This window comes from Salvelinus namaycush, chromosome 3 (assembly GCF_016432855.1).
Source record: "Salvelinus namaycush isolate Seneca chromosome 3, SaNama_1.0, whole genome shotgun sequence".
In the NCBI taxonomy this organism is placed as follows: Eukaryota; Metazoa; Chordata; class Actinopteri; order Salmoniformes; family Salmonidae; genus Salvelinus; species Salvelinus namaycush.
Genome location: NC_052309.1, coordinates 23,417,871 through 23,442,124, shown reverse-complemented (window position 1 = coordinate 23,442,124; position 24,254 = coordinate 23,417,871). Strand labels below are relative to the sequence as shown.

Sequence of the window (24,254 nt, the reverse complement as noted above, 5' to 3'; positions counted from 1 at the left end):
ATGGTAGCGCTCACCTTGTCTTCTCCGGACAAGCTTTTTTCCGGATGCCCCATACAATCGGAAAGGAGATTCATCAGGGAAAATTACTTTACCCCAGTCCTCAGCAGTCCAATCCCTGTACCTTTTGCAGAATATCAGTCTGTCCCTGATGTTTTTCCTGGAGAGAAGTGGCTTCTTTGCTGCCCTTATTGACACCAGGCCATCCTCCAAAAGTCTTCGCCTCACTGTGCATGCAGATGCACTCACACCTGCCTGCTGCCATTCCTGAGCAAGCTCTGTACTGGTGGTGCCCCGATCCCGCAGCTGAACCAACTTTAGGAGACGGTCCTGGCACTTGCTGGACTTTCTTGGGCACCCTGAAGCCTTCTTCACAACAATTGAACCGCTCTCCTTGAAGTTCTTGATGATCCGATAAATGGTTGATTTAGGTGCAATCTTACTGGCAGCAATATCCGTGCCTGTGATGCCCTTTTTGTGCAAAGCAATGATGACGGCACATGCTTCCTTGCAGGTAACCATGTTTACGTATCGGCCTCACTGCCTTCGTCGGAGCTTTTGTGAATTTTCTGAAATTAGCACCCTTATGTAGACCTAGCCCCACCCACATCCGTTCCACACATTGAAAGGGGTTGGAGGCAAAGGAAATACAAATAAGTGCTACCAAATATAACAATGTGCATTTCATAAATATTACAAAAGTGTATAAATAAGACGTATTAAACACGTCTGTAAAACCACAATGAGGACATAGCAAGGTTTCATTAAATCATTGGGTACATCGTACAAAAAACATCAGAATAATCTTAAATAGGCACATATGTTGTGAATTTGAACATAAATTAACATACATAGGCATTTCATCATTAAGTCCTTTAGGAAATAATGTCTGGAGGGTGAAAATCCCAAAACATTCTCTTTTACTCAGAGTATTAGTAATATAACCTCCCCTGTCTGATATCTTAACTTTCTCTATGCTACAAAATCTTTAAAAAAAAGGTAGAAATGTCATGCTTTAGGTCATTAAAATGTACTGCGACTGGATAATCCCTGTCGTTTCTCCTGATTTGAGAGAGCGGGAGGTTTTACCGACATAGCAGAGCCCACATGGACATTTAATAATGTATATAACATGGGTGGTGTAACACGTAATAATGTCATTTATTTGGAACCGTTTTCCTGTGTGTGGGTGGCAGAAATATTCACACTTCATCATATTGTTGCACTGTGCGCATCCTCTGCATTTATAGCTACCATTTGGTAGAGGGCGTAAAAGAGCCTGGCTGATTTTCTTATGTGGCTGGCAGTTGGCATGAACCAAATTATCGCGTAAATTGTGACCTCTCCTATACACAATAAACGGTGGGTTTTTAAATTCAGCCGGCAAAGCTGGGTCCGATGATAAAATATGCCAGTGTTTGACCACACCTCCCACTTTTCACGAATTCAAAGTATGTGGTTGTGAACATTACGGAGTGTTCTTTAGCGGGTCTTTTTTTGTAACAGTTCATCTCGTGTTTTTCCTAATGCCAAATTAGGAAAAATGCCAAAGAGTTTCTGTCCGTTTCTTTTCTATACAGAGTTGTAAACAGGGTTCCATTTGATTTCTCAATCCACATAGAGGTAATGAACACGTTGAGTGTCACATTCAATAGTGAATTTGAGATTGGGGTCAATGTCATTGAGTTGTTCCATAAAATCTGACAGCTCTTTTTCAGTTCCTTCCCATATGCAAAAAATGTCGTCAATATATCGATACCACTTCAGGACTTTATTCAAAAATGAATTTTCGTTTTCACTAACAAAACGTTCTTCAAAAAGTCCCACAAAGGTTAGCATAGCTCGGAGCGAATGTGGAGCCCATCAATGTTCCATTCGTTTGGAGGTAGTATTCATCATCAAACCTAAAATAGTTATATGTCAAAACATATTCAGCCAGCTCTAGAATCAAGTTTGTTGGTGGATATTCATTAGTATCTCTGTCTCCCAAATAGTGTGCTAGTGCTGCCAGCCCCCCCACATGGGGAATGCTGGTATATAGACTCTCGACATCTAATGTGACCAAAATACAGTCTTCTTTTAAACACGTTATTGGGGAGATCTTGTTTATGAAGTCTATAGAGTCTTTTACATAAGATGGCAACGCTTGCACATGAGTTTTAATAAAATAGTCTACAAAGTTTGACAATGGCTCTAGCATTGAGCCTATTCCTGCAACCACTGGTCTGCCTGGATAGTTGCCTTGTTGTGTTTTAGGTTTGTGTAATTTCGGTAAAATGTACAGGCATGGACGTATGGCACATTTGCAGCAAAGATATTCATATTCAGGTTTTGAGATAAGGTGGTTTAATAGGGCTTTCTCCAGATTAGAGCATATATCCCTTTGGAACACCTGTGTGGGATCAACACTCCAGTTTTCTATAGAAACGTTCATTACTGAGTTGTCTCGATACGTAAGCTTATTAAATATCAGTGATACTATCAAGAGCAGTGTGCGGTTTCCTTTTTCCTTAATCTTGTTCAACTGTTGCCATGCACCTGCAAAAAAGATTGCTCAGATGTGCGAGTGCCTTTTGAATTTAGGTAACCATGTTTGACAGAGGAAGAACAATGATTCCAAGCTCCACCCTCCTTTTGAAGCTTCCAGTCTGTTATTCGAACTCAATCAGCATGACAGAGTGATCCCCAGTCTTGTACTCGTCAACACTCACACCTGTGTTAACGAGAGAATCACTGACATGTCAGCTGGTCCTTTTGTGGCAGGGCTGAAATGCAGTGGAAATGTTTTCTGTGGATCCAGTTAATTTGCATGGCAAAGAGGGACTTTGCAATTAATTGCAATTCATCTGATCACTCTTCATAACATTCTGGAGTATATCCAAATTGCCATCATACAAACTGAGGCAGCAGACTGAAAATGTATATTTGTGTCATTCAAAACCACGACTGTATTTTAAGTGAGAAGTAGGCAGGTCTGAAGTCGAAAAAGGACATTTACATGAGCATCACAAGGCCTACTTCACCCACCAAGGTTTTCCAGCACACAGCTTTGACATACAGCAGCTATGTTGGTCTAAGTGATAATGCCAGAGCAGCCAGTGTTTAGAGGATATATTGGCAGGGGTGTTGTTAGGCCCGAGACAATGTCAAGGGCCGACCCAGTCGATCTAAATGTTCCATTGCCATACTGACTGGCAACATTCTAGTAACATTTATTTCGATACATCCATAACAACATGTTGATAAGCCGTTAGATCGCTGCGCCACTTGGGAGCCCTAAGGAACTTCATCTCAGTGCTAGAGGCGTCACTACAGACCCTGGTTCGATTCCAGGCTGTATCACAAACGGTCGTGATTGGGAGTGCCATAGAGCGGTGCCCAATTGGCCCAGCATCATCCGGGTTAGGGTTTGACCGAGGTAGGCCGTCATTGTAAATAAGAATTTGTCCTTAACTGAATTGCCTAGTTAAATAAAGGTTAAATTAAAATAAAATAAAATAAGCTGAAGAGGGGCGACTTCGCCTGGCATAGAAAATGTGCTCACTCGTCAGGACGTTCAGAGGAGCTAGCCAACAACACAGCTACAGTAACACAATCACGTCAAACAGAAGGAAAGACCGCAAATTAGCTGCGTTTAGTTTTACCTTCTTTCAATTGATAGATGTATATAGATAGATATCTATCTATGTGTATGTGTGTACATATATACGCATACATGCATACATACATACATACAGACTATAGTTTTGCCAAAACTATAGTTTGTTAACAAGAAATTTGTGTAGTGGTTGAAAAACAAGTTAATGACTCCAATCTAAGTGTATGTAAACTTCCGACTTCAAGTGTGTGTGTGTAACTTCCGACACTTGAAGTCTGAAGTTTACATACACTTCGGTTGGAGTCATTGAAACTCGTTTTTCAACCACTACACAAATTTCTTGTTAACAAACTATAGTTTTGGCAAGTCGGTTAGGACATCTACTTTGTGCATGACACAAGTCATTTTTCCAACAACTGTTTACAGACAGATTATTTCACTTATAATTAACTATCACAATTCCAGTGGATTAGAAGTTTACATACACTAAGTTGTCTGTGCCTTTAAACAGCTTGGAAAATTCCAGAAAATTATGTCATGGCTTTAGAAGCTTCTGATAGGCGAATTGACATCATTTGAGTCAATTGGAGGTGTACCTGTGGATGTATTTCAAGGCCTACCTTCAAACTCAGTGCCTCTTAGCTTGACATCATGGGAAAATCAAAAGAAATCATCCAAGACGTAAAAAAAAAAAAAAAGTCTGGTTCATCCTTGGGAGCAATTTCCAAACGCCTGAAGGTACCACGTTCATCTGTGCAATCAATAGTACGCAAGTATAAACACCATGGGACCACGTAGCCGTCATACTGCTCAGGAAGGAGACGCATTCTGTCTCCTGGAGATGAACGTACTTGTGCTAAAAGCTAACAGCAAAGGACCTTGTGAAGATGCTGGAGGAAACAGGTACAAAAGTATCTATATCCACAGTAAAACGAGTCCTATATGACATAACCTGAAAGGCCACTCAGCAAGGAAGAAGCCACTGCTCCAAAAGCGTCATAAAAAAGCCAGACTACGGTTTGCAACTGCACATGGGGACAAAGATCGTACTTTTTGGAGAAATGTCCTCTGGTCTGATGAAACAAAAATAGAACTGTTTGGCCATAATGACCATCGTTATGTATGGAGGAAAAAGGGGGATGCTTGAAAGCAGAAGAACACCATCCCAACTGTGAAGCACGGGGGTGGCTGCATCATGTTGTGGGGGTGATTTGCTGCAGGAGGGACTGGTGCACTTCACCAAATAGATGGCATCATGAGGCGGGAAAATTGTGGATATATTGAAGCAACATCAAGACATCAGTCAGGAAGTTAAAGCTTGGTCGCAAATGGGTCTTCCAAATGGACAATGACCCCAAGCATACTTCCAAAGTTGTGGAAAAATGTCTTAGGGACAACAAAGTCAAGGTATTGGAGTGGCCATCACAAAGCCCTGACCTCAATCCTATGGAATATTTGTGGGCAGAACTGAAAAAGCGTGTGCGAGCAAGGAGGGCTACAAACCTGACTCCGTTACACCAGTTCTGTTAGGAGGAATGAGCCAAAATTCACCCAAATTATTGTGGGAAGCTTGTGGAAGGCTACAATTTAAAGGCAATGCTACCAAATACTAACTGAGTGTATGTAAACTTCTGACCCACTGGGAATGTAATGAAATAAATAAAAGCTAAAATAAATCATTCTTGCTACTATTACTCTGACATTTCACATTTTTTAAATAAAGTGATCCTAACTGACCTAAGAATGTTTTTGGCTAAGGTGTATGTAAACTTCCGACTTCAACTGTGTGATTATATATATATATATCTCCGTAAAAATGCCAGCTGAATCATGATTTCGACTGGCTGAAAAACACTGCCTGCCTGGCAGTCTGTCCCGACACGTTCATTTCAACGAGACAGCAGGAGATCGAATTTGAATACTGAAAACAATGTTGCAAATGTCAGTGAGACAGACAGCAAGGTTCATACAAATCTCTGCTGTTGAAAAGTAAATGTTAGTCTAAAGAAATGTGAGATAATGTCTACATGCACTTTATAGTGGATATCAAGTTTATAAGTTTGACTGGGATGATGAGACAGTGGATTGTGTAGTCAGATGGAACAGAGTTAATACACATTTTAATGTCAAAGATTTAGCCGGTGGCAATTTGTGGAATACATTTTTAACCAATCAGCATTCAGGATTAGACCCAACCCTTGTACAATGTCCTTCAAACAATGTGTAGGCAGGTTGCTTCGGATTCACACCATCACAAGCAACCTAATTCATACTCTTCGAGGAGGTGCTCCCACAATAATGTGATTTTTACTGCATACAAGGTAATGTATTGCATGCTTTCCACCCCACACCACGACATTATTCCCATATGGTCTTAGGCTAACCAATGAGGTAAGTGTTTGTGTGACATCACATCCCTATATGAACTTACCAATATTAATCTCGTCATCTGTCAGGGAATCACCAATGAAGTCGAACTGGAACACGTTGAGTGTCTGGGAGAATTTATGAACTGCCACAGAATAACCTTAATAAAAACACATACATTGCATATTATCAACACAATCTACATAATTTGGTAAGAAATATATAGTGGATGTATTAAGACTATAAATTAAACTGTGATTGTTATTTTGATGATTGCCAAATATTGGGCTTAAATGTGTTTGTTAATCCTACAGCTATTGGATGCAGTAATCATGAGCCTATGAACCAGAGTTACTGTTAGCACTGAGGCGGTGTGCCCTAGTAGGAAGAGCACTTAGTGCAGGGTGAGCTGCACAATCAAGTCGACTTCTGATAAGCTTCACAGTAAAGTATTAAAAACAATCAAGCAACCCAGAAGTGCTAAAAATAGGCTGCATATGTTAATATGGGCTAAGAAACAAGGTTCATGAAGTCAATAACTTGCTTGTAACAGATGACATTCATATTCTGAAACTCACTTAGATAATACAGTGGTAGCAATACATGGTTATAACATTTACCAAAAAGATAAAAATGCCAACGGGGGCGGTGTTGCGGTCTATATAAAGAACCACATTCCTGTAAAGCCTAGAGACTTTCTAATGTTAAATACTGTTGAAGTAATACGGCTACAGGCTCATCTACCTCACCTAAAGCCCATTCTTGTGGGAAGCTGTTATAGACCACCAAGTGCTAACAGTCAGTATCAAATCAAATTTTATTGGTCACATACACATGGTTAGCAGATGTTATTGCGAGTGTAGCGAAATGCTTGTGCTTCTAGTTCCGACAGTGGAGCAATACCTAACAATTCCACAACAACTACCTATTACACACAAATCTAAGTAAAGGAATGAAATAAGAATATATACATATAAATATATGGATGAGCAATGACAGAGCGGCACATGCAATATGCAAAAGATGGTATATATATACTGTATTTTATACCATCTTTTGCATATTGCCTGTGCCGCTCTGTCATTGCTCATCCATATATTTATATGTATATATTCTTATTTCATTCCTTTACTCAGATTTGTATATAGAATATATAGAATGGTTAGAATCTAGCAGACCAGAAAAACTTGGAGCGTGGCTGTACGTTGAAATGGTAGGAATTTAAATCTCTAGAGATCAGTTCATTGCCAGGTTGCTACAGGCATGTAAAATGGTTCTAGCTCTACATTAGACCAGCGTGACAGACCGTGTGAGCTGAAAGGTACGAAATGGTTAGAAACGCTGAAACTCTCTTGAAGAATACACAGGAACATTCAGTGTGCAGCTGTTTAAGAACTTTAGTCTAGTAAACTTGACCGAGAACCACCGGGTGGTACTTTGAAAGAACCATTCTAACAAACACTTCCTCTGGAAGAGCTGGTCTAACAGACACTCCGAGACAGAGAAGCTACAGCTGCAAAGGACATGGTGACCTCTGGTGGACAACCAGAAACGTTGTCGAATTACACCCCATAGATGGATCGAGTGTTTAACAGAGACAGCAAAGCCATACACACGTAAATATGTACATTGCAATTATTTCGAATGAGCGGCCGTTCATGTGCAAAGTATTTGCGTTAATAAGCTTACTTATTAAAGATCAGTGATACTATCAAGAGCAGTGTGCGGTTTCCTTTTTCATTCATCTTGTTCAACTGTTGCCATGCACCTGCAAAAAGTTTGCTTAGATGTGCGAGTGCCTTTTCAAAGTATTTGCATTACCATGAGCATAGTTATCAGCTGTATGTACGATAGTGGAATTCCTTTGTCTCCCCATTTCCCTCTTTTGAATCCAACATTTTGTGTAACAAGCAGTCATCTCCGTTTTGTCCACTAGGGACTTTTCATTGCATTGTGTAGTAATCAATGTGTAAGCTATCCTGTTTGTAATTCTGTGTGATTATTTAGTTAGTAAATAAATAATTAAGCCAATTTGTATATTGCTGATTCATAATTTATGCTAGGGTTCGTGCAGTTATCCAAGAGTTTTGCGACATTCAGAATGAGACTGATAAGGTAAATAAGAATTAATGAATTGACTGACTGATGTAAGATATAAATATATCTTTAGAGTTTAGTCAGGAGATAGTAACTCGTTAAATAACTTTTCCCGTGGTGCACCAGATTACTACTTCATTGTTATACGATTAATTTAATTGTGTAATAATTTAATGTGGTATATCACAATCAAAACACATTAATGATTGTCACGACAGCAAGTTGAGGTGACTAAACTGCTTGGAGTTACCCTGGATTGGTCAAAACATATTGATAAAACAGTAGCTAAGATGGGGAGATGTCTGTCCATAATAAAGCGGTAGTGTGCATTCTTAACACTATCAACAAGGCAGGACCTACAGGCCCTTGTTTTGTCACACCTGGACTACTGTTCAGTAGTGTGGTCAGGTGCCACAAAGAGGGACTTTGGAAAATTGCAGTTGGCTCAGAACAGGGCAGCACGGCTGGCCTTTAAAAGTACAAGGAGAGCTAACATTAACTTCTTAAGGAAAACAGCTCTAATGTTGGAAACAAATATCCTTATGTTGTCATCGAGTAACAATGATTTATTTTCTAAGCTACAGAACACAATATACAGCAGGTTTTTAAAAGGAACAAAGAGTTTGTCTACTTCGTGTTTCCATTTTTCTCCAGCTATGCATCTGGTTTGCTAACTAATTGGCTAGGTGTCAAGATCAAGCTTCTTAGTTAGAGCAGAGACATTCAATCCCCTCCTGGATCAAGAGCCCTGTTGCCTAAATGTTTTATAGCGCTCCTTGTGTGGATTCGGATATACCGTATGGTACAGAAAAGGTATGACAATCTGGATACCTCCCAACCCTATGCTACTGACGTAATCAGCCGAAGTGGTTTCAACAGGCTCACCTAGTGTTGTAGTGACTACTGAACGACTCCCTGACTCACCTATTGCTTCTCATTGGACCCTATGTTCACTCGGCTACACATGCGTCTCCCGAATGTCAATATGCCTTGTCTAATGCTGTTTTGGTTGAGTATTATTGTCTTATTTCACTGTAGAGCCCCCAGCCCTGCCCAATATGCCTTAGGTTGCCCTTTTGTCCCACCCCCCACACATGCGGTGACCTCAGCTGGCTTAACTGGTGCCTTTAGAGACAAAACCTCTCTCATCGTCACTCAATGCCTAGGTTTACCTCCATTGTACTCGCATCCTTCCATACCCTTGTCTGTACATTATGCCTTGAATCTATTCTTCCACGCCCAGAAATATGCTCCTTTTACTCTCTGTTCCGAACGCACTAGACAACCAGTTAGCCTTTAGCCGTACCCTTATCCTACTCCCCCTCCTTTGTTCCACAGGTGATGTAGAGGTTAACCCAGGCCCTGCAGCCCCCAGCACCACTACTATTCCCCAGGCACTCTCATTTGTTAACTTCTGTAAGCGTAAAAGCCTTGTTTTCATGCATGTTAACATCAGAAGCCTCCTCCCTAAGTATGTTTTATTCACTGTTTTAGCACACTCTGCCAACACTGATGTCCTAGCCGTGTCTGAATCCTGGCTTAGGAAGGCCACCAAAAATCCAGAAATTTCCATCCCCAACTACAACATTTTCCAACAAGATAGAACTGCCAAAAGGGGCGGAGTTGCAATCTACTGCAGAGATAGCCTGCAGAGTTTTGTCATACTATCCAGGTCTGTGTACAAACAATTCGAGATTCTACTTTTAAAAATCCACCTTTCCAGAAACAAGTCTCTCACTGTATCCGCTTGTTATAGACCCGCCTCAGCCCCCAGCTGTGCCCTGGACACCATATGTTAATTGATCGCCCATCATCTATCTTCAGAGTTCGTACTGTTAGGTGACCTAAACTGGGATATACTTAACACCCCGGCCGTCCTACAAGCTAAGCTAGATGCCCTCAATCTCACACAAGTTATCAAGCAACCTAACAGGTACAACCCTAAATCCGTAACCATGGGCACCCTCTTAGATATCATCCTGACCAACTTGCCCTCTAAATACACCTCTGCCGTCTTCAACCAGTATCTCAGCGATCACTGCCTCATTGCCTGCGTCCGTAATGGATCCGTGGTCAAACGACCACCCCTCATCACTGTCAAACGCTCCCTAAAACACTTCAGCGAGCAGGCCTTTCTAATCGACCTGGCCCAGGTATCCTGGAAGGATACTGACCTCATCCAGTCAGTAGAGGATGCCTGGTTGCTCTTCAAAAGTGCTTTCCTCACCATCTTATATAAGCATGCCCCATTAAAAAAAATTGAGAACTAAGAACAGATAGCCCTTGGATCACCCCAGACTTGACTGCCCATGACCAGCACAAAAACATCCTGTGGCGTTCTGCATTAGCATTGAATAGCCCCCGCGATATGCAATTTTTCGGGGAAATCAGGAACCAATATACACTAGCTTTTTCAAACAGAAATTTGCACCCTGTAGCACTAATTCCAAACATTTTTGGGACACTAAAGTCCATGGAGAATAAGTGCACCTCCTACAAGCTGCCCACTGCACTGAGGCTAGGAAACACTGTCACCACCGATAAATCTACGATAATCGATCATTTCAATAAGCATTTTCCTACGGCTGGCCATGCTTTCCACCTGGCTACCGCTACCCCGGCCAACAGCTCTGCATCCCCTGCAGCAACTTGCCCAAGCCCCCCCCACTTCTCTTTCACCCAAATCCAGACAGCTGATGTTCTGAAAGAGCTGCAAAATCTGGATCCCTACAAATCAGCTGGGCTAGACAATCTGGACCATCTCTTTCTAAAGTTATCCGCCGAAATTGTTGCAACCCCTATTACTAGCCTGTTCAACCTCATTCGTATCGTCTGAGATCCCCAAAGATTGGAAAGCTGCCGCGGTCATCCCCCTCTTCAAAGGGGAGACACTCTAGACCCAAACTGTTATAGACCTATATCCATCCTGTCCTGCCTTTCTAAAATCTTTGAAAGCCAAGTGAACAAAGATCGACCATTTCAAATCCCACCGTACCTTCTCCACTATGCAATCCGGTTTCCGAGCTGGTCATGGGTGCACCTCAGCCACGCTCAAGGTCCTAAACGATATCATAACTGCCATCGATAAAAGACAGTACTGTGCAGCCGTCTTCATGGACCTGGCCAAGGCTTTCAACTCTGTCAATCACCGCATTCTTATTGGCAGACTCAATAGCCTTGGTTTCTCAAATGACTGCCTCGCCTGGTTCACCAACTACTTCTCAGATAGAGTTCAGTGTATCAAATCAGAGGGCCTCTGGCAGTCTCTATGGGGGTGCCACAGGGCTAAATTCTCAGGACGATTATTTTCTATGTATATATCAATGAAGTCGCTCTTGCTGCTGGTGATTCTCTGATCCACCTCTACGCAGACGACATTCTGTATATATCTAGCCCTTCTTTGGACACTGTTAAACCTCCAAATGAGCTTCAATGCCATACAACACTCCTTCCGTGGCCTCCAACTGCTTTTAAATGTATGCTCTTCAACCGATTGCTGCCCACACCCGCCCGCCTAGCATCACTACTCTGGACGGTTCTGACTTAGAATATGTGGACAACTACAAATACCTAGGTGCCTAATTAGACTGTAAACTCTCCTTCGACTCACATTAAGCATCTCCAATCCAAAATCAAATCTAGAATCGGCTTCCTATTTCGCAACAAAGCATCCTTCACTCATGCTGCCAAAAATACCCTCGTAAAACTGACTATCCTACCGATCCTTGACTTTGGCGATGTCATTTACAAAATAGCCCAACACTCTACTCAGCAAATTGAATGTAGTCTATCACAGTGCCATCCGTTTTGTCACCAAAGCCCCATATACCACTGCGACCTGTATGCTCTCGTTGGCTGGCCCTTGCTTCATATTCGTTGCCAAACCCACTGGATTTAGGTCATCGATAAGTCTTGGCTAGGTAAAGCCCCGCCGTATCTCAGCTCACTGGTCACCATAGCAACACCAACCCATAGCACATGCTCCAGCAGGTATATTTCACTGGTCATCCCCAAAGCCAACACCTCGTTTGGCCGCCTTTCCTTCCAGTTCTTAGCTGCCAATGACTGATTTCAAATCTCTGAAGCTGGAGTCATATCTCCCTCTCTAACTTTAAGCATCAGCTGTCAGAGCAGCTTACCAATCCCTATACCTGTACACAGCCAATCTGTAAATAGCACACCCAACAACCTCATCCCCATATTGTTATTTATCTTCTTGCGCTTTTGCACCACATTATCTCTACTTGCACATCTATCATCCGGCGCCGACAGAGATGGCCGCATCGCGTTCCTAGGAAACTATGCAGTATTTTGTTTTTTTATGTGTTATTTCTTACATTGTTACCCCAGGAAATCTAGGTTTTATTACATACAGTCAGGAGGAACTATTGGATATAAGAACAACGTCAACTCACCAACATTACGACCAGGAATACGACTTTCCCGAAACGGATCTTTTGACCCACCGCCCAGGACAATGGATCGGATCCCAGCCGGCGACCCAAAACAACGGCGCCGCAGAAGGGGCCGCAGAGTGGTCATCTGGTCAGGCTCCGTAGACAGGCACATCGCGCACCACTCCCGAGCATACTACTCACCAATGCCCAGTCTCTTGACAACAAGGTAGACGAAATCTGAGCAAGGGTTGCCTTCCAGAGAGACAGAGACTGTAACGTTCTTTGTTTCACGGAAACATGGCTCACTCGATACACACTAATCGGAGTCGGTACAGCCACCTGGTTTCTTCACGCATCGCGCCGGCAGAAACAAGCATCTCCCTGGTAAGAAGAAGGGTGGGGGTGTATGCCTTATGATTAACGCGATGTGGTGTGATCATAACAACATACAGGAACTCAAGTTCTTTTGTTAACCTGACCTAGAATTCCTCACAATCAAATGCAGATCGCATTATCTACCAAGATAATTATCTTCGATCATAATCACAGTCGTGTATATTCACTCCCAAGCAGACACATCGACGGCCCTGAACAAACTTCATTTGACTATGTAAACTGGAAACCACATATCCTGAGGCTGCATTTATTGTTGCTGGGGATTTTAACAAGGCTAATCTGAAAACAAGGCTCCCTAAATTTTATCAGCATATCGATTGCGCGACCCGGGCTGGCAAAACCCTGGATCATTGTTATTCTAACTTCCGCGACGCATATAAGGCCCTCCCCCGGCCTCCTTTCAGAAAAGCTGACCACGACTCCATTTTGTTGCTCCCAGCCTATAGACCGAAACTAAAACAGGAAGCACTCGTGCTCAGGTCTGTTCAACACTGGTACAACCAATCGGATTCCAAGCTCAAGATTGCTTCGATCACGTGGACTGGGATATGTTCTGCATAGCGTCGAACAACAACATTGATGAATACGCTGATTCGGTGAGCGAGTTTATTAGCAAGTGCATCGGTGATGTTGTACCCACAGCATCTATTAAAATATTCCCCAACCAGAAACCGTGGATTGATGGCAGCATTCGCGCAAAACTGAAAGTGCGAACCACTGCTTTTAAATCAGGGCAAAGTGACCGGAAACATCCGCAAGGCAATCAAACAAGCTAAGCGTCAGTATAGAGACAAAGTAGTCGCAATTCAACAGCTCAGACACGAGAGGTATGTGGCAGGGTCTACAGTCAATCACAGACTATAAAAGAAAAACCAGCCCCGTCACGGACCACCATGTCTTGCCCGCTACCAAAACCTGCGCGCTCTCCTTCACTGGAGCCAATGTGAGTAAAACATTTAAACGCGTTAACCCTCGCAAGGCTGCAGGCCCAAACGGCATCCACAGCCACGTCCTCAGAGCATGCGCAGACCAGCTGGCTGGTGTGTTTACGGACATATTCAATCAATCCTTATCCCAGTCTGCTGTTCCCGCATGCTTCAAGAGGGCCACCATTGTTCCTGTTTCCAAGAAAGCTAAGGTAACTGAGCTAAATGACTACCGCCCCGTAGCACTCACCCCGTCATCATTAAGTGAGTCATCATTAAGTGCTTTGAGAGACTAGTCAAGGCCCATATCACCTCCACCCTACCTGACACCCTAGACCCACACTAATTTGCTTACCGCCCCAATAGGTCCACAGACAACGCAATCACACTGCCCTAACCCATCTGGACAAGAGGAATACCTATGTAAGAATGCTGTTCATCGACTACAGCTCAGCATTTAACACCATAGTACCCTCCAAACTCGTCATCAAGCTCGAGACCCTGGGTCTCGACCCCACCCTGTGCAACTGGGTCCTGGACTTCCTGACGGTCCGCCCCCAGGTGGTGAGGGTAGGTAAAAACATCTCCACCCCGCTGATCCTCAACACTGGGGCCCCACAAGGGTGCGTTCTGAGCCCTCTCCTGTACTCCCTGTTCACCCACGACTGCGTGGCCATGCACGCCTCCAACTCAATCATCAAGTTTGCGGACGACACTACAGTGGTAGGCTTGATTACCAACAATGACGAGACGGCCTACAGGGAGGAGGTGAGGGCCCTCGGAGTCTGGTGTCAGGAAAATAACCTCACACTCAACGTCAACAAAACAGATGATCGTGGACTTCAGGAAACTGCAGAGGGAGCAGCCCCTTATCCACATCGACAGGACAGTAGTGGAGAGGGTGGAAAGTTAAGTTCCTCGGAGTACACATCACGGACAAACTGAAATGGTCCACCCACACAGACAGCGTGGTGAAGGCGCAGCAGCGCCTCTTCAACCTCAGGAGGCTGAAGAAATTTGGCTTGTCACCAAAAACACTCACAAATTTCTACAGATGCACAATCGAGAGCATCCTCGGGCTGTATCACCGCCTGGTACGGCAACTGCTCCGCCCACAACCGTAAGGCTCTCCAGAGGGTAGTGAGGTCTGCACAACGCATCACCGGGGTCAAACTACCTGCCCTCCAGGACACCTATACCACCCGATGTCACAGGAAGGCCAAAAAGATCATCAAGGACAACAACCACCCGAGCGACTGCCTGTTCACCCCGCTATCATTCAGAAGGCGAGGTCAGTACAGGTGCATCAAAGCGGGGACCGAGAGAGTGAGAAACAGCTTCTATCTCAAGGCCATCAGACTGTTAAACAGCCATCACTAACATTTAGTGGCCGCTGCCAACATACTGACTCAACTCCAGCTCACTTTACGAATGGAAAAATGTATGTAATAAATGCATCACTAGCCACTTTAAACAATGCCACTTTATATAATATTTACATACCCTACATTACTCATCTCATATGTATATACTGTACTCTATACCATCTACTGCATCTTGCCTATGCCGTTCGGCCATCACTCAATCATATATTTTTATGTACATATTCTTATTCATTCCTTTAGACTTGTGTGTATAAGGTAGTTGTGAAATTGTTAGGTTAGATTACTTGTTAGATATTACTGCATGGTCGGAACTAGAAGCACAAGCATTTCGCTACACTCGCATTAACATCTGCTGACCATGTTTATGTGACAAATAAAATTTGACTTGATCTACAAGAGCTGAGGGCAAACTCAGCTTTAGGTTCAGCCTACTCCGCTGGACCCAGAATTAGGAACGTTGCTACACTGCTTAACTTCTTCTGGCTGCAAGCCCTAAGTCGGGATCAATATGACAACAGCCACTTCAAGTGCAGGGCGCGAAATTCAAAATATATTTTTTAGAAATATTTAACTTTCACACATTAACAAGTCCAATACAGCAAATGAAAGGTACACATCTTGTGAATCCAGCCAACATGTCCGATTTTTAAAATGTTTCACATCGAAAACAGCACGTATATTTATGTTAGCTCACCACCAAATACAAAAAAGGACAGACATTTTTCACAGCACAGGTAGCATGCACAAAACCAACCTAACTAACCAAGAACCAACCAAACTAACCAACAAACAACTTCATCAGATGACAGTCTTATAACATGTTATTCAATAAATCTATGTTTTGTTCGAAAAATGTGCATATTTCAGGTATAAATCATAGTTTACATTGCAGCTACAATCAGAAATTGCACCGAAAGCAGACAGAATAATTACAGACACCAACGCCAAATACCTAAATACTCATCATAAAACATTTCTGAAAAATACATAGTGTACAGCAAATGAAAGACAGGCATCTTGTGATTCCAGACAATATTTCCGATTTCTTAAGTGTTTTACAGCGAAAACACAATATAGCGTTATATTAGCTTACCACAATAGCCAGAAACACAAGCCATTTCCCAGCAGCAAAAGTTAGCGATCGTAACAAACCAGCAAAAGATATATAATTTTTGACTAACCTTGATATGCTTCATCAGATGACAGTCCTATAACATCAGGTTATACATACACTTATGTTTTGTTCGAAAATGTGCATATTTAGAGCTGAAATCAGTGGTTATACATTGTGCTAACGTAGCTACTTTTTCCCACAACGTCCGGATATTTTTCTGACACTTTTTCTGACACACATATTCTGACCAAATAGCTACTCATAAACATAACTAAAAAATACATGTTGTATAGGAAATGATAGATACACTAGTTCTTAATGCAATCGCCGTGTTAGAATTCTAAAAATAACTTCATTACGACATAAGGCTTACGTTATGGCGAGCGAGTGCCCAAAACCTGGGCGCAAAACTAATAGTACACAGTTCGACAGATATATGAAATAGCATCATAAAATGGGTCCTACTTTTGATGAGCTTCCATCAGAATGTTGTACAAGAGGTCCTTTGTCAAGAACAATCTTTGTTTGGATTTAGAACGTCCTTTTTCCCTCTTGAATTAGCAAGCGCACTAGCCAAGTGGCGCGAAGCTCTCCTTCCTGAACAAAGGCACACAACGCAACACGCCTAACGTCCCGAATAAATTTCAAAAATCTAATAAAACTATATTGAAAAAACATACTTTACGATGATATTGTCACATGTATCAAATAAAATCAAAGCCGGAGATAGTAGTCGCCTATAACGACAGCTTTTCAAAAGGCAATCCCCGGTTCCTTCTTGCGCCTTCCTGAAAACAGGAAATGGGTGACACGTCATTCCAAGAGGATTTATTCCAACTCAGACCAAGATAAACACTCCATTTCTTCTCTCACTGCCTCTTGACATCTAGTGGAAGGTGTATGACGTGCATGTATACTAATACGTATCATGCCCATTTATAGGCAGGACCTAGAACAGAGCATAGTTTTCAGACTTTCCACTTCCTGGTCAGGAAGTTTGTGCCAAATGAGTTCTGTTTTACTCACAGATATAATTCAAACGGTTTTAGAAACTAGAGAGTGTTTTCTATCCAATAGTAATAATAATATGCATATTGTATGAGCAAGAATTGAGTACGAGGCCGTTTGAAATGGGCACCTTTTATCTGGCTACTCAATACTGCCCCTGCAGCCCAAACAGGTTAATTGCCGTCTCCTGCTCTGCCAAATATATTTTCTTAAATTACATCAGAAGAGGCGTGTCAAATTCCTTTCACCTCAGAGGTGTGCCAATGGAGGCCCAAGATATCAGACAGACTACTGAAACCGGTATGAAATAGCTGGCTAGTTAGCGGTGCACGCTAGAAGCATTTGAAATCGGTGAAGTCACTCGCTCTGAGACCTTGAAGTAGTTGTTTCCCCTGCTCTGCAAGGACCGGGGCTTTGTGGAGCGATAGGTAACAATGCTTCAACGGTGACTGTTGTTGATGTGTGCAGAGGGTCCCTGGTTCAAGCCCAGGTTGGGGAGAGGAGAGGGACAGAAGCAATACTGTTACACAGGGCTGCAGTGGAGCAGGTCGAGATCTTCAAGTTCCTCTGAGTCCAAATCACTAAAGACTTAAAATGGTCCACACACGCACAGTCTACATGTGCACAGTCCTGAAGAAGGTGTGACAGGGCCTCTTCCCCCTCAGGAGGTTGAAATAGTTTGGCATGGGCCATCAAAAAGTTCTACAGCTGTATCATAGAGCATCTTGACTGGCTGCATCACTGTGGACAGCCCAGTACATCACTGGGGCCGAGCTCCCTGCCATCCAGGACATCTATATCAGGTGGTATGGAAAGAAAGCCCGGAAAATCATTAGTCTATGGCTTGGGTGGTTGGAGTCTATTCTCTCTGCTTCCACATGGCAAGCGGTACTGGTGCATCAAGTCTGACACCAACAGGCTCTTGAACAGCTTCTATTCCCAAGGAATAAGACTGATAAATAAATCTAATTTTATTTGTCACATGCGCTGAACCGACCTTACCATGAAAATGTACTTACAAGCCCTTAACCAACAATGCAGTTGAAGAAATAGTTTATAAAATATTTACTAAAAAAAACTAAAGTAAAAAAAAAAAATCAAAATCAAAAAGCAACATGAGGCGATATACAGGAGGTACCAGTACCGAGTCAATGTGCGGGGGCACAGGTTAGTCGGGGTAATTTGTAAAGTGACTATGCATAGATAATAAACAGAGAGTAGCAGCAGTGTAAAAACAAAGGGGGGTGGGGGGGGCATTTGATTAGTTTAGTTGTCCAGCAGTCTTTTGGCTTGGAGGTAGAAGCTATTAAGGAGCCTTTTGGTCCTAGACTTTACGCTCTGGTACCGCTTGCCGTGCGGTAGCAGAGAGAACAGTCTATGACTTGGGTGACTGAATAGCTACACGGACTGAGTTAACCTTATATCTTTATTGACGTTTTATTTTTGCACTGTCTCTATGCACACTCACTGGACCCTACACACTCACTCCATCCTCTGCTTACTCACACATAATATGCACATACATTTATACCGACTCTACACACACCCACTCACATACAAGCTGCTGCTACTCTGTGTATCTTATATCCTGTGGTCTAGTCAACCCTACACATATATCTACCTCCATCACTCCAGTATCCCTGCACATTGTAAATATGGTATTGGAACTGACTCTGTATATAGTCAAGTATAAGCATACTTGTGTTCTTCATATTTCTCGTGTTTTTCTAGTATTACATTATTATTGATTATTGCATTGTTAGATTTTGTGTTAGCAAGAAAGGCATTTCACTGTACTTGCGCATGTGACAAAAGAAAAACTTGAAATAACCTATCCTTTCAGTCAAAGGAAAAGCTATAATTAGGGTTTTTCATTTTTTATAAAGTCCACCTCCTCCTGAGTTTTACACAACACTGAGTGTATAAAACATTAGGTACACCTTATTAATATGGAGTTGCACCCTCTTTTGCCCTCAGAACAGCCTCAATTCGTCAGGGCATGGACTCTACTAGGCATCGAAAGCGTTCCACAGGGATGCTGGCCCATGTAGACTAATGCTTCCCACAGTTGTGTCAAGTTGGCTGGATGTCCTTTGGGTGGTGGACCATTCTTGATACACACAGGAAACGGTTGAGCATGAAAAACCCAGCAGCGTTGCTGTTCTTGACAGACTAAAACCGGTGCACCTGGCACCTACTACCATACCCTGTTCAAAAGGCACTTAAATATTTTGTCTTGCCCATTCACCCTCTGAATGGCACATATACACAATCCATGTCTCAAGGCTTAAAATCCTTCTTTAACCTGTCTCCTCCCCTTCATCGACATTGATTGAACTGGATACAAGAGGTGACATCTGGCTTACTGGTGCTCTTTCATGCAGTCCCTAGGAGGGGTGCGTCACTTGAGTGGGTTGAGTCACTGACGTGATCTGTCTGGGTTGGCGCCCCCCCCCCCTTGGGTTGTGCCGTGGCGGAGATCTTTGTGGGCTATACTAGGCCTTGTCTCAGGATGGTAAGTTGGTGGTTGAAGATATCCCTCTAGTGTGGGGGCTGTGCTTTGGCAAAGTGGGTGGGGTTATATCCTTCCTGTTTGGCCCTGTCCGGGGGTATCATCGGATGGGGCCACAGTGTCTCCTGACCCCTCCTGTCTCAGCCTCCAGTATTTATGCTGCAGTAGTTTATGTGTCGGGGGGCTAGGGTCAGTTTGTTATATCTGGAGTACTTCTCCTGTCTTATCCGGTGTCCTGTGTGAATTTAAGTATGCTCTCTCAAATTCTCTCTTTCTCTCTCTCGGAGGACCTGAGCCGTAGGAACATGCCTCAGGACTACCTGGCATGATGACTCCTTGCTGTCCCCAGTCCACCTGGCCGTGCTGCTGCTCCAGTTTCAACTGTTCTGCCTGCGGCTATGGAACCCTGACCTGTTCACCGGACATGCTACCTGTCCCAGACCTGCTGTTTTCAACTCTCTAGAGACCGCAGGAGCGGTAGAGATACTCTTAATGATCGGCTATGAAAAAGCCAACTGACATTTACGCCTGAGGTGCTGACTTGCTGCACCCTCGACAACTACTATGATTATTATTATTTGACCATGCTTGTCACTTATGAACATTTTTGAACATCTTGGCATAGTTCTGTTATAATCTCCACCCGGCACAGCCAGAAGAGGACTGGCCACCCCTCATAGCCTGGTTCCTCTCTAGGTTTCTTCCTAGGTTTTGGCCTTTCTAGGGAGTTTTTCCTAGCCACCGTGCTTCTACACCTGCATTGCTTGCTGTTTGGGGTTTTAGGCTGGGTTTCTGTACAGCACTTTGAGATATCAGCTGATGTAAGAAGGGCTATATAAATACATTTGATTTGATATCAATAATGGATCATAGCTTTCAGCTGGATTCACTTGGTCAGTCTGTCATCGAAAGAGCAGTAGGGCTGGGAATTGCCAGGGACCTCACGATACGACATTATCGCAATACTTATGTCCCGGTACAATATATATTGTGATTCTATACTGCGATTTATATTGCGATTTGACGTAACAAACATATTGCTCAGTATGTGTCTGCTGCAGACATACAAGAAAGCATGAGAAAACAAGTTTTGATCAGTCAGGTAAATAAAAATGCCGAAAACCTATTGGCTCACTATTTAAAAAGAAGCTGGAGAACAAGCTATAGGATGAAAAATACTGTTTTTACTCAGGTACAGCAGACTAGCGATAGCAAACGCTACCTACAGTACCGACATATATCATTAACTCCACTTCAAAAAAAATATGATAATATTTTCAGGATGGTAAAACACTTTGTGTAAACTTCAATGACTAAAACCAGATATAAAGTATGAAGAAAAGATAATGGAGCAATTTATTGGAGCCCCCACTGACTTTGCTATAAGGTTTTAGTCACTCAAACATAATTACATGGCACAAGCCATTGCAAAATGTGTGGAATTTCAGGAAATTAGCTTTTACAATAAAAATAAAAAGTCTCTCTGCCCCATGGCAAAATATGTAAAATTGTAGCTTTAAAACAGCAACATTATGTCTCAGCAGCCAAGAGGGTCTCTAAAATGTATGGTCGGAGACTGTGACATTGGCCACGCCCACTACCACACCCCCCCCCACACTAACTTTACCACCGCTGCTAAAAAAATCTTAGGGGAATCACTGTGGACTTGTTTGCACCCCCAGATGGGTGTTAGGCCTATGACTTATGATAAATCAGTATATCATAGGGGAAGACTCTTATTTCAGACCAATCCCTTGTACCTCGACAATGAATACTCTTCAAGTGACCCCCAGTTATCACCAAGACTGAATAAGTGACATATCCCCTACTCAGCACTTCATCTCTCTTTACAATGGCAGTTTCTGTTTTCAAGATAAAAAGCTTGACATTGGTGAATTGGGCTACGGAATAGAATCTTGGTGGGTCAAACAATGCAAATACTGTTCCAGTCATTTGGTCCTATACCAAGAGGCAGTGGTACTCATGGAGAATGTCCAAGAGCTGACGTTTGGGATTAGCACAGTGGTACTTCGGTGAAATACTGAGGTTAGCCTTCAGTAGCCTAAGTAAGATCAACTCCAACAGTGCAAAAGGCATCAACCAAGTTTCTGTAAACACAAGGGCAAACACACTGGTCAGCATACATTATTTGGTTCATGAGTTTTACATTTTTGCTTCCTTGAGACCTGCAAAGGCAGCATTCTCGCTAAATAAGTACAGTAGAATATCATATGGCAGTGGTTTTGGTGGAGAGAAAACAGGAAGGAAAAGAGACAGGACCATGGCATGGATAATAAACGCAGAGCACGACGACATTGACAAAAACATGGTTATAACGTATGCTACAAGTTCATCTTGTGTATAATAAAAAATAAAAAAAACACTAAGAGCTTCCATTGTTTACTTATGCTTGTTTAGCAAGTGGTTTGGGTGTGGTTATAGACTGTGCTGCAAACATCATATTTTTCTATGATTGAAACATTTATGCCTACCTACATAAGGCCTCTAAATGATTCCTGATCTTGACTCCATAGGATATCCATGATCAGTGCTCTGTGGATTTGGACTGACTTTATGAAGCATAGAAGGTGCATGAGTCACATGTGGGGCGGCAGGTAGCCTAGTGGTTAGAGCATTGGACTACTAACCGAAAGGTTGCAAGATCGAATGCACGAGCTGACAAGATAGAAATCTGGCATTCTGCCCCTGAACAAGGCAGTTAACCAACTGTTCCTAGGCCGTCATTGAAAATAAGAATTTGTTCTTAACTGACTTACCTACTTAAATAAAAGGTAAACATGCACAAGTCAGCATGGGATGAGTCATACCAGAGTTCAGAGTTCATTTACAATGTGGCTTTAGGTTGTCTATCAGGTCATGTTTTTGACATCTTAAGTCGGTTACATAAAGAATAGTCTGCTGTCACAGCCCACTGCCATCCACTCATTTCTTATCAAGAAAAGTTCAATGTTAGGCTGATAAATTGGTTGAAATTGTGTTCTCGTAATTCCGCTGCTAATCAAATTATGAACTTGTGGTTGAAGTGCATTCACACATGTATTTTTACAGGAATCCATCAGGACAACAGATGCAAGGGGGTCAAATGGGTTTAATTTGGAGAGGGCCAGCCCTCTCCCCTTTTCACACCACTGCTCAGTGTGCATCTTTCAAATTGGCTACATTAGATTCTTTCCATCTGTCAGGCTCTGCTTCACCATATCTAATCAGATTATCTAGTGGTCAAGTGAAAGCATCAGGCAGGCTTTGTTTTTGGAAACAATTGCCCAACAATGAGGTTCCTCTCCTACAAACAGTGGGTAGGCTGTCTCGTGAGCCACAAACAGCCTATAAAGTAAAACATTAAAAAGAGGAGAAAGAGAGCAGCTTACCCTTGATTGCATTGATTACACTGTTGCCATCTTTGATTACATCTTTGAGAAATTTGCTTGTTCTTTCCAATTCTAATTCATAGCATTTTAGTCTTTCTCTAAAATCCGGACTATCCCCATAGCAGTCGCTGAACTCAAGCGGAGGATGCCCCATTACTTATTTTGAGAATGCTGTGCAGCAGCCTAGATATTACAATGAGAAGTCTTCGGATTAAAACAACATATTGCAGAACATTGTTGATCAATTTTCCAGGTTGAGATTTGGTTAGCCCGCTCTTCCAAAAATGAATGCAGTCGAACCGGACCCGTGAAACGCAGTAATTCTTGATGAGAGATTCTTGATGCATTCATTCATCAAGTAAACAATGTTAAGTAATTTTTGTTACAAAGTATCTTCGAGTATATCTGGGTCCCGTTTTTACATCTCATAAATGTATTTTTCCTTTGGATACTTTTTCCTTTTTGCGGGGGTTAAAATAGTGACTTGCGAAAAGCGGGTTGGCCAAGCACATCCTCCTTTCACACCCATAGTAGAATTCTTAAAGGGGCAGCTACACAAAATATTTTCCATATGCACGATTTTGATGAAATAAAATTGTAGATATGTTAATACATTGTGATATTTGACTGCCTTTGTCTATTAATTTGTGCTTACTTCGTGTCAACTTGACAAGGCAAGACAATATACTTTTTTGTTCTCTGAACCACTTCAACCATAATAATGCCCAACACCCATGCTCTTGAACAGTCAAATGTTCCATAATTTGCTAATATGCTGTGTTCATAAATGGTAAAAAAATAAACGACTGGGAAAAATCCAACTGGTAATTAGTAACTAGTGGGAAACTCCTCTATCATCCCTGAACTTCTCCCACATGCTGACCTCCCCTAATAAGGATATTTCCTCTATAACAGCATTTTCCACAGTTAAATGCAACAACAAAACATTATTTATAAAACGCAATCTATTAATATAGATTTTGAACATATCATTTGTTTAAAGCATGATAGCTGTACCTTTAGTGTATCGTTGATGAAGCTTGTTGGCCATTAGCCAATCAGCATTTC

General features: G+C 42.4%; 1 protein-coding gene across 1 annotated transcript in view; it reads right to left on the bottom strand.

Moving 5' to 3' along the window:
- Positions 1-23,639, bottom strand: part of LOC120045088 (oligophrenin-1-like) — a 63,347-nt gene extending 39,708 nt beyond the window's left edge. Inside the window, exons 1-2 of the mRNA XM_038989958.1 lie at positions 23,187-23,639; positions 6,027-6,122 (exon numbers count right to left, since the gene is read on the bottom strand). Of these exons, the coding sequence (XP_038845886.1) occupies positions 6,027-6,122; positions 23,187-23,340 (250 nt within the window). The 5' untranslated portion in view covers positions 23,341-23,639. The remainder of the gene's footprint in view (positions 1-6,026; positions 6,123-23,186) is intronic.
- Between the last annotated feature and the right edge of the window lie 615 nt (positions 23,640-24,254).